The sequence below is a fragment of the Onychostoma macrolepis genome, chromosome 08 (assembly GCF_012432095.1).
Source record: "Onychostoma macrolepis isolate SWU-2019 chromosome 08, ASM1243209v1, whole genome shotgun sequence".
Classification (NCBI taxonomy): Eukaryota; Metazoa; Chordata; class Actinopteri; order Cypriniformes; family Cyprinidae; genus Onychostoma; species Onychostoma macrolepis.
The window spans coordinates 7327506-7342671 of NC_081162.1; the positions used below are offsets into that span (position 1 = coordinate 7327506).

Consider the following 15166-nt stretch of genomic DNA (forward strand, 5'->3'; position numbering starts at 1 on the left):
TTTGAGAAGTTTCATGTCATTGTTCCCCTTTATTTTCAGACTTCGATACACAAATTATAGGCCTATAGGACTTCATTTGCAAATGAAAAACAGCAAAGGCAACTCGTCAGAGACAAAGATGGACGACTGAAGGATATAGGGAGGGGTTGTAGATCTTGGACAGGAATGTTGAGGTTAGCGGCAGGATTTGTGAAAGGGAGCACTGAGGGGTACTAGACTAAGGTTTGGGTGGAGGTTAGTGGTTGAGGTGTTTACAGCTGGCCACAGTCAGCGATGACGATCTTGGCTCTGGTCTTTCCACTGCTGGAACCGTAGCTCTCCACTCTCCTGATGATGTCCATGCCCTCCACAACCTCTCCGAAGACAACGTGCTTACCATCCAGCCTGGGGGAGAAAGTTCAAGTTTAGTTTTTATTTCATTTAAAAACAACAGTAGTTGACCAAAGTGCTGTACATAAAGGGTCATAAAAACAAACAAGGTACTGTACGTTACGGATTAGAAAAAATAAAAATGGCTCTCACACTGAATTAAATGCCAAGGAATAAAAGTGTTTTAAGAAAACGTGAAGAGGCACTCCACAGCATGGATCCAGAAGACATGCTCATTCACACCGCTTCTGCTCACCATGAAGTAACATCTGTGCAGATGAAGAACTGGGAACCGTTGGTGTTGGGGCCAGCGTTGGCCATGGACAGGCAGCCAGGTTTGGTGTGCTTCAGGGTGAAGTTCTCATCCTCAAACTTGCTGCCATAAATGGACTTTCCACCAGTTCCGTTGTGGTTCGTGAAGTCGCCTCCCTGTATCCAAAGGTCTCAAGATTAGAAGCGAACTGCAAAACTGATAGTGTAACAAAGATCTCAGAAGACTTCAGGACAGGGTTTGAAAGTAACTTGAACTCGCCAGCCAATCTGGCTATTAAAATTAAGTTACCAGCCATTCAGAAATTTCTACTAGCTTAAGAATAAAACTCTGAATTAAACCAGATTATCAAAAGTCATGGCTGTGATTTAAATATTAATTGTCAACCACTGAATATGACAGTCAAACATTGTAAATACCATGAAATTATTAATGGAAGTTCAGAACAGCGAATCGAATCACTAATATAAAGGCAAAAGCGGCATCAAAGAGTTTAAACGGTTTGCATTAGTTAACTGAAAGAGAAAGAGTGAGCTACATAATATGAAGCATGCACTTGAAGACAAGGTACTGTGGGAAAAATTAAAAGCACAATACACAGCCCTCCAGCACAGAGTGAAGTCAGTACATGCAAATATTTGACCAAAATGTAACTTAATGGATAACTATGTGAGTGGCATAGCAGGATTTTGAGTTGTAGTTAGATGCAAAACAGCATCTCTGTACAAAATGATGCAAAGTGTGTACACTCACAGAAAATGCTCAAATTTGGAAGACTTTATTTAAAGCTCTTTATGCTTACTTGCATATGTTGGAGGACATCATTTATCAAATCATAAGCCACCAAAATGGCTATTGAGTTGATTTCCACCTGGGTGGACATTTCACACCCTGCACCTGGGACTAAATCTCTCTTACCTGGCACATGAAGCCGGGGATGACACGATGGAAGGTGGATCCTTTGTAGCCGAAGCCAGGCTGACCGGTGCACAACTGCCTGAAGTTCTCTGCAAGACAACAGACTAGTGATGAGCACTAAAAATCACACGAGGAAGAAGAGATTAACAATACATAAAATGGGTATAAATACCTGCAGTTTTGGGAACAACATCAGCTCTCAGCTGTTAAAAGAAACAGGAAAACGTCACATTAAAACTCCCCTTTAAAACGACCGCAGCTGCAATAAGGCGTTCAAGTGCGTTATTCCGTCAATGCAACTGGATTTTTTTGTTAAACAAAATACTAAGATTGAATTGCATCTTAAAGAAAAGGATGTTTTATTTTTTTTTTTATTTTGAGTATACTGTTGACTGCAAATTTTGGTATAATGAATTTATGCATTACATATGGAAAATTCTTCATCCATAAGTGTAAATGGGTAGTGAACCCCCCCCCCCTAATTTTACTTATTTTAAAATAGAAATGTCACTATTTCTAGTTTCTTTTGATGTATACAGGTAAAGCGGAGAAAACAAAATTATAAAGCCTTAAAGGGATAGTTCACCCAAAAATAAAAAGAATTCTGTCATTATTTACTCACCCTCAGGTAGGTCCAAACCTGTATGAGCGTGTTTGTTCTGCTGAACACAAAGGAAGATATTCTGAAGAATGTGGGAAACAGAGCAGTTCTGGGGCACCATTGACTTCCATAGTAGGAAAGAAAAAACTATGGAAGGCAATGGTGCCCCAGAACTGCTCTGTTTCCCACATTCTTCAGAATATCTTCCTTTGTGTTCAGCAGAACAAACACGCTCATACAGGTTTGGACCTACCTGAGGGTGAGTAAATGACAATTTATTTTTGGGTGAACTATCCCTTTAAATGTATTTGAATCATTTGTAACCATTTTTTTTACTTACTGACATGTAATTTTCTTATTGCTTTCCCTATTTTAATTATTATTTTTTTTTTGTCTTCGTTTTATTTATTTTGATGTAATTTGTTATTGCCCTTGTATGTTCGTTGTTCAAAAGACTGCAATAAAAACGGGAAAAAAAAAAAAAAAGTTCGCGAGGCGACGAGCGCCTCGATCTTCATGTGACCGCACTGCAGCTGCCAGTTCAAACGCCACAATGCGGAAGACACCCACACAAAAACAAAAGGTGGGAACTGAAGGTACAGTGCAAGCAGAACATTATTTACAGTCACTCAGTATTCTCACTATATCTGGACAAACGCAGTGGCGTGTCTCTGAGATCGCAGAAGAAATCCTGGACCACGCGACTTCTGACATTTCCGAGCTTTCTAGACGTGACTAAAATGGCCGCGGAGGAATGGTTTACTTTACTAGCGCTCCGTGAAACACTGCGTTCCTTGAATTTCCTCCTCGTTCAAATGCACCTTAATACTCAAATGGGGAAACCCGCCACCAGTAACTAAAAGACGCGTCTAGCGGCTCGTGTAACGAATCCTCCGCAGGAAGCCCCCCTCCGCGAACTTTCCAGAACCTCTTTCCACTCAGGACGCGCTTCCCTCGGACTGGGAATTTGCGACTTTTAATAACCACACATTAAAACGCTGAACCATTTTTGTAGCGATTGCTAGCGTCTCAATGGAGCGTGAATCTGAAGTTTAGCCTAAGCGAAATTAAGTCGCCTTCAGGGAATCCGGGTTAAACAAAGGAGCAGCGGCCCCTGCCCATTCATTCAATGCGCACTCCTGCAGGACAGGTTTCCGCATAGTTCTTCCCAAACCAACCTCCCAGTCTGTGTTCTGATACTCTTCGTATGAGAAACAGATTCTGTTGGTAGACTTTGTTGGCAAGACTAGAGTATAAAATGAATAAATAAATAAAATTACACAAGCGTGCTTTAGGTGAAGCACCGGTAACGCGGCCTAGTGCTGCGCGAGCTCGCAGAGCATCTTTTGCTGACACTGAAATAATAACAGCAGTTTTATGCAAATAAACACCTCAAAGCAGCACCGTGGAAGTGAACAATAATGCGAAGTATTATCCATAGACTCTAGTATTAAAACCGTGCTGTCAGTTTCCCAACATGAATGTTGCTCACTTCACAATGCCGCAAAATTGCACACGGGCTTAAATAGCAACGTAATTTTTGTCTAGCCGGGAGCGTAACATCGGTTGGTTAAAAGTCCTACTTTGGGTTGCCAGTTAATTGCACAACCAGGTTAAGCGTAACGGAAAAACGGGATTTGTCTAGCAGAAATGCAAAACAGGATACTGAAGTTGTGCAGAACACATAGATTGTGCTGCTATAGAGCTGCGCGCAAGAAAGGCGTTTGCACGACTTGCAGAAGGCGCGCGCAAACTCGCACTCCAGAGTAGAAAATTAGTATTTTCTTGCAATATGAAAAAAGGTGAAATTCAATTTTTTTGCATGAAAGTTTACCTCAATTATCACTCTTCCAAGTGAGTCGCCGTTGGCGGTGATGTCGAAGAAAACTCTGGGCCTAGCCATGGCTTCAGTTTCTTTTAGGTTTAGATGATGCTGGGCTGGAGCGCGTGAACCGTGTGTCCCTGTCTGCTTTGGAATGGAGAAAAGACCGGATGAAGGCCGCTAAACTATATAATTACCGGAGAGGGACGTCAGGAAGACGCATCTGTCCAATAAGAACGTTTCGATGCTTTGAGTGACACAAAAGCGAACCAATGAAATAGCCGCATTCAGAACGTGGCAGCGACACGCGCTTTTAGGAAACGCTGCGTGAAGGTGGCTTGATCAGTGATACTTTAAAAGGAATACTAAGGATATGTGGCCTGTAAGAGCATTTCCTATTTGAGTTTGAGTGCTATTTTAACCGAGTACACACGTTAGTAATTGATTTTAGTACTGAAATGCAAAAATCTCTCATTGCTTGGTCTGCATTTCATGCATTAGTGAAAAGGATCTAGTGCTCAAACTTTTTTTTAAGGCCCTAACTGTCCCACACAATATTAAAAGGATCCTCATATAGTTCCCAAAAAATGTTCTGCTGTAATTATCACTAACTTGCTTGTTTTGCAGACTTTTTTTCTTCATTTGCATACTTTTGTGATTTTAGTTTTCAACTGTTTTTCAATTAAATATAACGTAAAAATAATTGAATGGTGCAATGCAATAAAGGTTAACGTGTTGATTACACCTGTGCATTTTAATCAAGTTAGATTATTTTAATAGAACTTAAATTTAAAATCACTTTGCAAGATGTAGCCAGCACAGGTTGTGTCCTCAAAAATAATCAGGCACAATGCAGTTTCTTAAACTAATAAATGAACAACTTCAAACATTTGAGAAGATAATGAATTTATTGTATGAAGCTAAACCGTTACGAGGACAGAATCTTAATCCTCCAAAAAAACAAAATAAATAAAATCATTTGCTCTCTCTCTTTGAAAAAGCCAAAAGGATGTCATAGGTTTCTATTTAAAAGAGTGACCACAAACAGGTGTAATTCTGTCTTGCTTGCCATATTAAATGTTCCTGCTGCTGGGTTGGGCTGTATGGCACACTTATGAGATAGCAAAGGAGGATTGGAGTTCTGAAGGGGTTTTTATCTGCACCAGGCTTAATCAATGATTAGCCGAGTGTACAGACTATACAATGCCATCTATAGACAATGATTTGGAACCAGAACAGAGGCACATACATGTAAAGTGCCACAAAAGCCTTTCCTCCTCTGAATACAAAGTCATTTTTACATAAATACAATCATACAACTGCAATATCCACTTCAGAGAACCAACTGTTTTTTCTTCTTACCAGAAAACAGTGCAAAGGTACAGATAAAGTGTCATTTTTACCACTTACTTTACAATCCAACCCACTATTCAGACACTGCAAATGTATGTGCCAAAATTCTCCCTTATTCTGAACTTAGCCCACAATTATCAATAAAGAAAAACACAAACATACAAATTAAAGCCATATAGCCGTTGAGAATCGGGATCCCAACAACCCAACTTCTGAAAGTTTAAGGAAAAATCTCTTAATAGTGAGTTTGGAGGCAACAGAAGTGATTATTATATCTCTAACGGGATTGGAGCTGTGCTTTGGTTGAAAATACATTAGGTCTATTCAAATCAACATTTGTGCTGTTATACTTAAACCACCAGAAATTCAGATTCTCTTGCTTATCATCATTTGGTGTTGTTGAACTGGGCAACAATGGTGACGAATGCTTGGACAATATTAAAAAATAATAATAATAATAATGAATTCATGCAGGAGAGAGTGTGATTCTAGGACGGAGAGTGCGTTTTGCAAACCTGAACACATTGGATAAACTGTATCACTATTCTTTATGGGATAAAACAGTTTGGCGTAGTGTATTTGGTTGCCAGATGAATGGGGTGTTTGTGAGATTTCGTTTTCTTTGTGGACTGAAGGACAGGTTTAGACGTGGTCTTTGAAGGCGTCCAGGTTGAAGGCAGTGTCGAGGAAACGCTTCAGCTCCAGAAGATGGGCGTTCTTGTTTCCAGTGGCCGGGGCGGCGGCAGGATCACGGCCGGCATACCTGCACGCAGAAGGACAGAGTGAGGACTGGTGAAAATACTGAGCACCTGAGTGTCACAGCTCTAGGGGAAGACAGGAGTTTACCAGACAGGCTTGGCACGGTCGATGGTGGTGCGCATGCGGGGCTTGACGTAGTCGTAGTATCCCTGGTTCTTGTGCTCCTCTTGACACCAGACCAGATCAGCATTGGGATATTTCTCAGTCTCAGCCTTCACCAGGTCAAAGGGGAAAGGAGAGAGCTGGGGAGGAGCGAGAGGGAGAATCAGATCATCATACAAGAATGAAAGCAAGCAAGCGCTGCTGATGTTCTACTGAAGACGGTGGTACCTGCTCAATGCGAGTGATGGCCACAGAGTTCTCCATGTCGCGTGTTTTGCGTTCACGCGTGAGCTCGTAATAGACTTTTCCTGTACAGAAGACGATGCGCTTGACCTCTGAGGGGTTTTGAGTTACCGGTCCATCATCTGGGATCACACGCTGGAAATGAGTGCCTGGAGAGATACACACAGATAGTATTGATTATTTGCAGATAAGTCATATTCATTGTGTACTGTATGTTGAATTAGTGTTAACTGGTATTTATTTGAGAAAATATAATTCCCAGTGCATACAAACGTATCAGATTTTTCAGTGTACTGTTGGTTACATTATTTACCTCCTTTTTATTTGTGTTTTTAACTTCTTATGTAAGATACTCCAATAGAATTACAAAATCAGAAGTATAAATCTAATTTTACAGATCATTTTTTTAAATTAAACTAATAATAATAATAATATATTTAAATTTATTTATTTTCAAATTATTTACATCTGAATAAATATTTAAAATGAATAGACATTTAATTGCAGAAATTATGCACTGTTATTTAATAGTATGATATCATTTAAACCACCTTTCTGTTGGCCATTAGTAACCCTGCTCTCTAAAATATCGACATCAGACATAAAAAATCTAGGTCAACCACGACTAAAAGCTTTTCTTCAGATTTGCTTAAATACCCTTATGTAACATTGACATGATGTTTGAAGTCTTATTGATTAAAAAAAATAATAATAATTTTTTAAAGAGCCGTGCTGATGCCTCAATGCTATCCCAGCAATATAGTGTTTTAAAGTGGTACTGTTGTTTAATAAATTCCCTTTAAAATGGCAAGAAAGAAACGTTTCTGACCTGGTAGCATCTGGTCAAAGTTAGACTTGGCCTCCGGGTGACGCAGCAGAGATTTGGGGGTGAAGACAATAAGCTAAAAACAAGAAAATTAATCAATTAATTACAAATTCAAATTTTTCATTTAAGTACCAATAATGCATTGGATGATTCAATGAACATCCAGATGCTCTCAGACAGCTGAACTCACAGGTTTCCTGAAGGGAAGAAGAATCTGCCTCCTTATTACATGGAAATAGCTGGCGGGATTGGAACAGTTTACGACAATCCAGTTGCAGTCATACAGCTGACGTACCGCAAAGTCATCAGTGATTTTCTGCAGCCAAAATAACAGTTACATTGATATATTCAGACTATGAAATCTGTGTTTATATCAACACTGTATTCACATTTAGAGACGTCAGAAGACAGTCTTACAGGGTTAAAGTCAGGGTCATCATTGCACATCTGCAGGAAGCGCTCTGGACGGGCAGAAGAGTGCTCGGGACCCTGTGAAGGAACAAAGTAAAACCAAATCAACACATTCACAGCCAGCTGAGTGTGAAAAGAGAGAAAAGTGGTACGAATTGTGGGTAATGATAATAGCCTTACCATGCCCTCCATGCCATGTGGCAGCAGTAAAACAATGCCGTTCTGGCGGACCCATTTAGCTTGGCCAGGGCAGATGAACTGGTCTATTATACACTGAGCCGTGTTATGGAAGTCTCCAAACTGGGCCTCCCACAGAACCAGGGCATTGGGACTGGCCATAGCAAAGCCCAACTCAAAACCTAAAGAAAATCACACAGAAAGAAAGAAAACATGAGTTTTCATGAGAGTCCTCTACCTTCCAGAGATCATTTTAACATGTACTGCGAGCATCTGATACCTAGTACTCCGTACTCGGACAGAGAGCTGTTGCAGACGGTGTATGGGGCTTGGTTAGGGGATACGTGGTTCATGGGAATGCAGATCCTCTTGTCTACGTTCTGATCGTGGAGAACATGGTGACGGTGACTGCAAATAGAACAAACAACAGGTCAATGACCTCTTACACTGGGTTGAGATCCAAAATAATGCTGTGTTTGAAATAGTGGCAAAAATGGTCTATGAAACAGAAATGTGTAGACTTTACTATCCAACTAGATTTAGATTCATAACTACATGACGGTTATTTTTCAAATGTTCTTCAATGTTATTGTTTATACCTGAAGGTTCCTCTTTCCACATCTTGGCCACTGAGACGCACATGGATGCCCTCCTTGAGCAGAGAGCCAAAGGCCATGTACTCTCCCAGAGCCCAGTCCACCGTCCTGTTCTTGATCATGTCACCACGGCCCTTCAGAACACGACTCAGACCTGTACGTGAAGGGAAGATGAGTATTATTGTAACAGAATGCATGAAATGTGTGCATATTTATGTACTATTTTTTAGGTCTAGTGCACCTCCATGAATTGTGAAGTCCTCCACAGGTACTGATGACGCCACTTGTCCGATGTGGGACAGCTCCTCCTCTGACAGACCGGTGGACGGGCAGCTCATACTTTTGGGCTGACCATCCAGAGTGAAAAAACCTGCACACCAAACACAATGACTGTGCTGTAAGATCTAGAAACACATGAAGCAGCAGCAAAATGCTGTACATTTTTAAATTAGTCTTGCTTAGTCAGATGTTTGACTTCACAACATTAAGTCTGGCACATATTGCAACTCATTCTGAACCCCTACTTCCAGATGGTCACCGGAAGATACAACTGTAGCAAAACATTTAAAGAAAGACGTTATTTCCAACAAAGTTTAGAGAGAAGCATTTTCCCAGTTTAATAAATCACCAAGTTAAATAAAAATAATAGTTAATTAATAATCGTTAAATAAAATCAACCCTGTAAGTTCAAGGTCATATGTCTACACTTGTGAGTGCAATCAACAACGGATGAACAGAAGTCTCTGTCCTACTTTTATTCTTTTTCAATAATCCATTAAATTCAGATGTGCATCACAATATGGAAGAAAAAAATCTGTTACCGTTACGAGGTAAGCAACATCACACGACCAAGATGATTTCCCAAATATCAGCACGACTGCAATGTGACATTGATTTTATACAACAGTAGTTAAAAACTAAAATTTAATATTAAGTGACTTACATTTTAGAAACAATATGGAGTTTTTGTTCAATTGTGCTGACAAAACTGTTCCAATCAAAGCCACAGCAGAACTGCTGTGTGTCTCCAAGCAACAAAGCAGTGTTTTGTTACTGAATTAATCCACATTTTTGAATGAATTGAGTGAGTCAATGATTTAGTGACTCATTCATAGACATTCACTTGCCTGGTGTCTGAATGAATCAGCCATTTGAACAAATCTGTTGAATGAATGACTAAATTTGCCGCCCCTACTGGTGACTTGGTTTCACATTTAAAGTATCATTGCATTTTTCCCAACATTTCTTATTTGTATGTGGAATTTTTTTTTAAACATTAATCTTATAATATTAATAATTACGCTTTTGCAATATTGTAGTGTACTGTAAATGCATTTATCTCAGCTTTATTAAACAGTCTGTGGAAACGCATCTAATGCTACTTCAGATTCAGCGGAAAGATGGAGTTTGTTGATACTGATTTCATTTGAATGGTAACAACTCTAGTTATTTCTGAATGAATTGATCAAATTTAAGAATTTGACATGAAAGATGACACACATTTAATAAGGTTAGCAAAAAACTGCCCATTTGTAAACAGTGGAAAATTACATCTGTTTTGTTATATACGGCAACTCATTTTCACTGAATTGTTATTTTTTCCTCTTTCACAGAGCAGACAGAGCACACTTTATTTTGAGAGTTGTTTAATTGAGAGAACATCCTGTAACTTTGTGCAGTTTGGGGAAATTGTAATGTTTAATTTATTTTGAAAATAAAATCTTGAAAAAAAGTATATGCTGTCAATTATAGTTCTTAGAAAGAAAATCGGAATTGGCACAAATCGTTATCGGCAGGTCACACTTACAAAAAAAATTCGGAAATGGCCAAGAAAATTAGTATCTGTGCATCTATAGTTACTAGTTCCATTTCATTGCAACATTAAGGTCACTTATGAAATATTCAATGAAGAATCCTGTGGACGTACCTTCTGAGCCTGACAGTATTCTTCAACAAATTTGGTCATAATTCAAGGATGTAATTCAATAATATCCATGTTCACACACACCTGGCCAGGGGGAATCCAGCCAGTGCTTGATGTGGAGGATCTTCTCATCCTTTGAGCGAGCATGAGCTTCTTCACAAATTTTGTCATACTTAGAAATCTCTTCCTGTGGACAGAGTCAAGAAACAGATGAAAACCTTTCAGAAAGATTAGCTGAAGATACGAGGCAGCTGATTGGCTCTGGGCAGGACCGTCTGACCTCATACTCCTGCCGTGAGACGGCGCCTTCAGCGATGAGCTTCTCAGCATATTTCTGCAGAACTCCTTTCTGCTTCTTGATCTGTTTGTACATCAGTGGCTGGGTGAACATCGGCTCATCCATCTCGTTGTGGCCATTACGGCGATAACTAACCTAAAGGAAAGATGTCATATGCCTGACTGATGTCATGAACTATAATACAATAAGTAAGAATAAAGCGTTTATAAAAGACACAAAACTCCATCACTCACCAGGTCCACCACCACATCTTTGTGGAAGGTGGCTCTCCACTCTGCGGCCACGTTGCACACATACATTACAGCTTCAGGATCATCTGCGTTGACGTGGAATATGGGGGCATTGACCACACGGGCAACATCAGTCGGATACGGAGAAGAGCGTGCCATACGAGGATCTGTGGTGAAACCGATCTGAGAAAGATGCAGAGGGGTATTAAGAGGACATCTGATTGGATGTGTTACCATGTATTGTTACACATGGGTTTGTTTGTGCACGTGTACCTGGTTGTTGACCACCACATGCACAGTGCCATGTGTGGTGTAGGAGGGCAGATCGCTCAGATGGAAGGTCTCATAGACAATGCCCTGACCTGCAAATGCAGCGTCACCATGAAGCAGAATGGACATCACCTGAAACAAGAACATTTAAAAGCTGTTGGTTCTACGAGGGGTATATAATTAAAAACAGGATCTGAGTTCATTATAACGGAGCAATTTAAAATGCATCTTAAAAGGTACTAGGGGTGCACCATATTAAATTCTCACATAAAACATATATAAGCCAGTGTCACTGGTCATGTTATGACCAATAAATCATTATTATATTATATTATTAAAATCAATAAGTCCATACTATTGATCAAATAAACGCAGCTTTTTTTATGAGCAAAAGAGACTTTCAAAAACACAAAAAAATTAATCTTTAAAACCCCAAACCTTTGAATGGTAATGTGTATAATAATGTCAACCCAGCCCTCGATTGATGCTCTTTATGTCTCACCCGATTGCCATCCGTGTCTCCGCAGTAGAACTGCTCTGCTTTAGTCTTGCCCTGCACCACCGGGTTCACCGCTTCCAGGTGGGAAGGGTTAGCCACCAATGACAAAGTAATATTCCTGTCAGTCACACGATTTATCCTCCTGTGGTACATGCCCAAGTGGTACTTGACATCTCCTGAACCCTGTAGAGGTACAGACATATTTCATCAATTGCAGTGGTTTGTTCTGATGATTAAGTTCACAAGGATCCAAAAAAGCGCACATAGACAAAACGTCACTGACCTCATCGGCAGCTTCCAGTTTAGAGTCAAACTGACAGAAAATTTGCTCCAGCTCCTTGCGGATCACATTGGCAAGCACGTTCAGACGACCTCTACAGAGACAGACAGAAAGAGAGTTTGGCGCTGATACCAACAATCATCGTAACGGCACGTACGTCACTGTAATATCAGGTTTCAACATTTGAATCTCTTCTTCTACCTGTGAGGCATTCCCATGATGACTGTGTCTACTCCCTTCTCGCTGGATTTATCAATAATAGTTTTGAGAGCAGGGATCAGACTCTCACAGCCCTCCAGCCCAAAGCGCTTCTCAGATGACCACTTCCTCTGCAGGAACTCCTCAAACCTGCAGAAATCCGCACACATATATTACAGAGCTGCAGGAAGAACCGTAAAACCTGGGTTTTAAGAACAAACTATCCATTTAAACACATCCAGTGTTGGGAAATGCATTACAACAGTCACAACAAGTCAAATGTTCAGTGTGAAATAGACTTTAATTTGGACAAACGGCTAGTAATGTGCCTGTTCAAACTGACACAAACGTTCAGAATTTGTAAGAAAAGGTTTAATGCATGTATTCCTGTGTGTACTCTTGCATTTGGCCTTTGTGTGTGTACCTGGTGGAGCGGACCATGCGAGCCAGCAGTGTTCTCTTCTCCTCAAGGCTGAACTGCATTACTCCAGGCCTCTCAATCTTCTGTCTGATCCACTGACACTGGTCCAGGTCATTGATGAACATGAACTCAACCCCTATATGCTGGCAATATGCCATCTGAGAAACACAACATTTCAGCAACCAAACTGAAAAAAAAAAACACTGCATCAAGTAACAAAATAAATAAATAATAATAATAAAAAAAAATAAATCAACCAAAACAGTACCCAATTCATTAAACTCTTCAAATAATAAAACAGTAATGTGAAACGTTGTCAGAAATTAGTGAACCATGTTCATAATTAACGTGAAGTAGTACATCACTGGTTGCTCTGAAAGGACATGTGTGAACTTGAGGAGAACTGACTCATAAATTCAATTGTGAAAAAAAAAAAGCACAGAAGCATTAAGTTGGTTCTGAGAAAAAAGCTGGGTTGATGTTTTATTATGTAATGCAATGGCATTCAAACAATGACTCGGTCATTATTTAAGCATCACAGAGACGTACAAGAGTGTCTATTTTGTGTAGCAATTGTGTAGTTTTGGGGCAACTGCATTTAATATTTAAGGTGAAGCTATGTGGCTACAGACTTTGTCATTTGCGTTATTTATTATGTTAGGTAGTATTGATCCAGTGTCATGGACTGCGTTTCCCAAAAGCATCGTAAGCTTAGTACACCGTAGACCCACTGCCACCAATGGAGCTACGATCAACTTAGGCTTTCAATGGTTTTGGGAAACGCAGCCATGGCTGGTCAAGACAAACACCTGAATTAAAACGAAAACAACAAAGATGAGATTTATTGCTCATTGCCTTTCTGACTCTAAAACCCCCCACTGTTCACAACAATATTGGAAGGTCCTAGAGATGGGTAACAAAACCCATTATTAAATGGGCCCCAGGGCCAAATTATGAAAGACCATAGTATCAATAAGCTCAGATGTTATCGGTTCTGAGGAAATTAAGAAAATACAAAATTATTTATATTTATATACAAAGTTCTCACCATCTGTTTCTGTATGCAATAATATTGAAATATTCAGTTATGATTAGGGGTGTAACGTACTCAAACATGACGGTTCGGTATGGTTTCAGTACAGCAGGAGGAAAAAAAAAAAAAACTAAACATATATATATATATATATATATTTTTTTTTATATATAAATATAACAATGGAAATAGTAATTAAACATCTAAAATTATCTTTATTTGTACGTTTTCTGAGAGGAGTACCTTTTTCTCTGCTCACTTCTAGACGGCTGCTGCTGCTGCTTCTCACCACAAGTTGTAAGTCTATTGTTGCAAAGCGCAGCATTCCAGCTTTGTGAATATTCATATTGAATTCTCAATGACATGAATCCAAACCAGTGAAATATTATTTTTAAACCCATGCTGATGAAAACAAAACGATCGCGCTGACTGACATTTGCAGACGTGCCTTTCCGCGAGTGCAAGATCTCCCTTATAAAGAAAATTATTGCAAAATATGTATTGGCGAGATTCACACATTCATAATCTGTTTAGTTAACGGTTGGGGGGAAATCTGATGTGTAACATTATATTTGATCCATGCATTACAGTAGTTCTTAATATAGATCTGTCTCAAATTGAGACTCTCAATGCTAATCATACATTAAAAGAAAAGACGGAATCACTTGATGCTCTTGATTAAACTACTGTTTATTTGCATCTTTGTTCTTATTTTTAATAACAAATAAAATAAAAATAGCTATATTGTGATTAATAATAGTAATAATTATTAAAAAAAGAATTGGAGGAAAATATGCAATGTTGCTTGGTGATTTTGCTTTGGAATCTTTAACTCAAACAGATCTGCTGCCTCTATTGCCTTCAAACGGCTGTAGCTCAGTCATTTTCTATCCGATTCCAACAAGTCATATATCATTTTGAAGGTATTCTAATGGAGAATGTGAAACTTTGCGCATTCCGACTCATTTTGCCAGAACGGGTCACATATTTATTTAATGCCATGTCAGCATCTTAGGCTATTTTCATGGCAAAAACAATTAAAAAAAAAAAAGTAGAAGTATAATAAATACAATAAAAATATTTTTTTTTTACATTTTACATTAACATGATAAAAATTCTAAAACTTTTTCTTGCAAAATGATACTAAATAACTAAGCGAGTTCACTTCTTTCCACGGTTGAAACACTAATTGAGCGATTACGTGAGGGGTGAGATATTTTGCGTTAAAACTAGTTATAAAGATGAAGGGGTGATCACGCTCCGTGCTGCCATCAGAACTGAGGCGTTAGTATACGGCAATACGTTTCGGTACGAATACATGTACCGTTACACCCCTAGTTATGATGCATTTTCACTATTCGCAATCCAGAAGATCTCTATTATTGTGCCACATTCCATTTAGTGCACGTTACTTTCCTTCACAACGCTTTCCCTAAAAACGCTATTTTAACACTCAAATCAGTTAAATCAGTCATTTTCATAAAATGAAGTATACTGTTACTAAACAATAGGATGTGTTTAAAAAAAAAAAGTATCTTTAATTGTTTTCTCCTCATTTAAAATCT

The 15166-nt window shown here is 39.1% G+C and overlaps 2 protein-coding genes across 5 annotated transcripts in view; both read right to left on the minus strand.

The window, feature by feature from the left end:
* Nucleotides 1-9: 9 nt before the first annotated feature.
* On the minus strand, nt 10-4153 carry ppiaa (peptidylprolyl isomerase Aa (cyclophilin A)). Of its 2 annotated transcripts, XM_058784290.1 has the most exons (5): nt 3994-4153; nt 1731-1761; nt 1559-1647; nt 626-798; nt 10-384 (listed from the first exon to the last, which is right to left on the minus strand). In XM_058784290.1, exons 1-5 carry the CDS (start codon nt 4060-4062, stop codon nt 252-254), a joined length of 495 nt encoding a protein of 164 aa, XP_058640273.1. In that variant the 5' UTR covers nt 4063-4153; the 3' UTR covers nt 10-251. The 2 variants fall into 2 exon arrangements, with proteins under 2 accessions (XP_058640273.1, XP_058640274.1); XM_058784291.1 differs by lacking the exon at nt 1731-1761 and having other exon boundaries at nt 3994-4138.
* Nucleotides 4154-4870: 717 nt separating this feature from the next.
* The window catches only part of ogdha (oxoglutarate dehydrogenase a), a 28870-nt gene continuing 18574 nt past the window's right edge, over nt 4871-15166 (minus strand). For all 3 annotated transcript variants that reach the window (XM_058784101.1, XM_058784100.1, XM_058784102.1), the window contains 18 exons: nt 12572-12726; nt 12151-12297; nt 11953-12043; nt 11673-11852; nt 11174-11302; nt 10904-11083; nt 10653-10805; nt 10457-10559; nt 8690-8818; nt 8452-8602; nt 8133-8260; nt 7856-8034; nt 7682-7753; nt 7455-7580; nt 7268-7340; nt 6424-6587; nt 6181-6335; nt 4871-6097 (listed from right to left, as the gene is read on the minus strand). In XM_058784101.1, the coding sequence (XP_058640084.1) occupies nt 5977-6097; nt 6181-6335; nt 6424-6587; nt 7268-7340; nt 7455-7580; nt 7682-7753; nt 7856-8034; nt 8133-8260; nt 8452-8602; nt 8690-8818; nt 10457-10559; nt 10653-10805; nt 10904-11083; nt 11174-11302; nt 11673-11852; nt 11953-12043; nt 12151-12297; nt 12572-12726 (2436 nt within the window). In that variant the 3' untranslated portion in view covers nt 4871-5976. The remainder of the gene's footprint in view (nt 6098-6180; nt 6336-6423; nt 6588-7267; nt 7341-7454; nt 7581-7681; nt 7754-7855; nt 8035-8132; nt 8261-8451; nt 8603-8689; nt 8819-10456; nt 10560-10652; nt 10806-10903; nt 11084-11173; nt 11303-11672; nt 11853-11952; nt 12044-12150; nt 12298-12571; nt 12727-15166) is intronic.

Coding starts and splice junctions, on each gene's coding strand:
- ppiaa (XM_058784290.1), bottom strand. CDS start 4,062: ATGGCTAGGCCCAGAGTTTTCTTCGACATCACCGCCAACGGCGACTCA. Junction 1,762..3,993: donor TTGGAAGAGTGATAATTGAG/GTAAACTTTCAT, acceptor TTCTTTTAACAG/CTGAGAGCTGATGTTGTTCC. Junction 1,648..1,730: donor TGTTGTTCCCAAAACTGCAG/GTATTTATACCC, acceptor GTTGTCTTGCAG/AGAACTTCAGGCAGTTGTGC.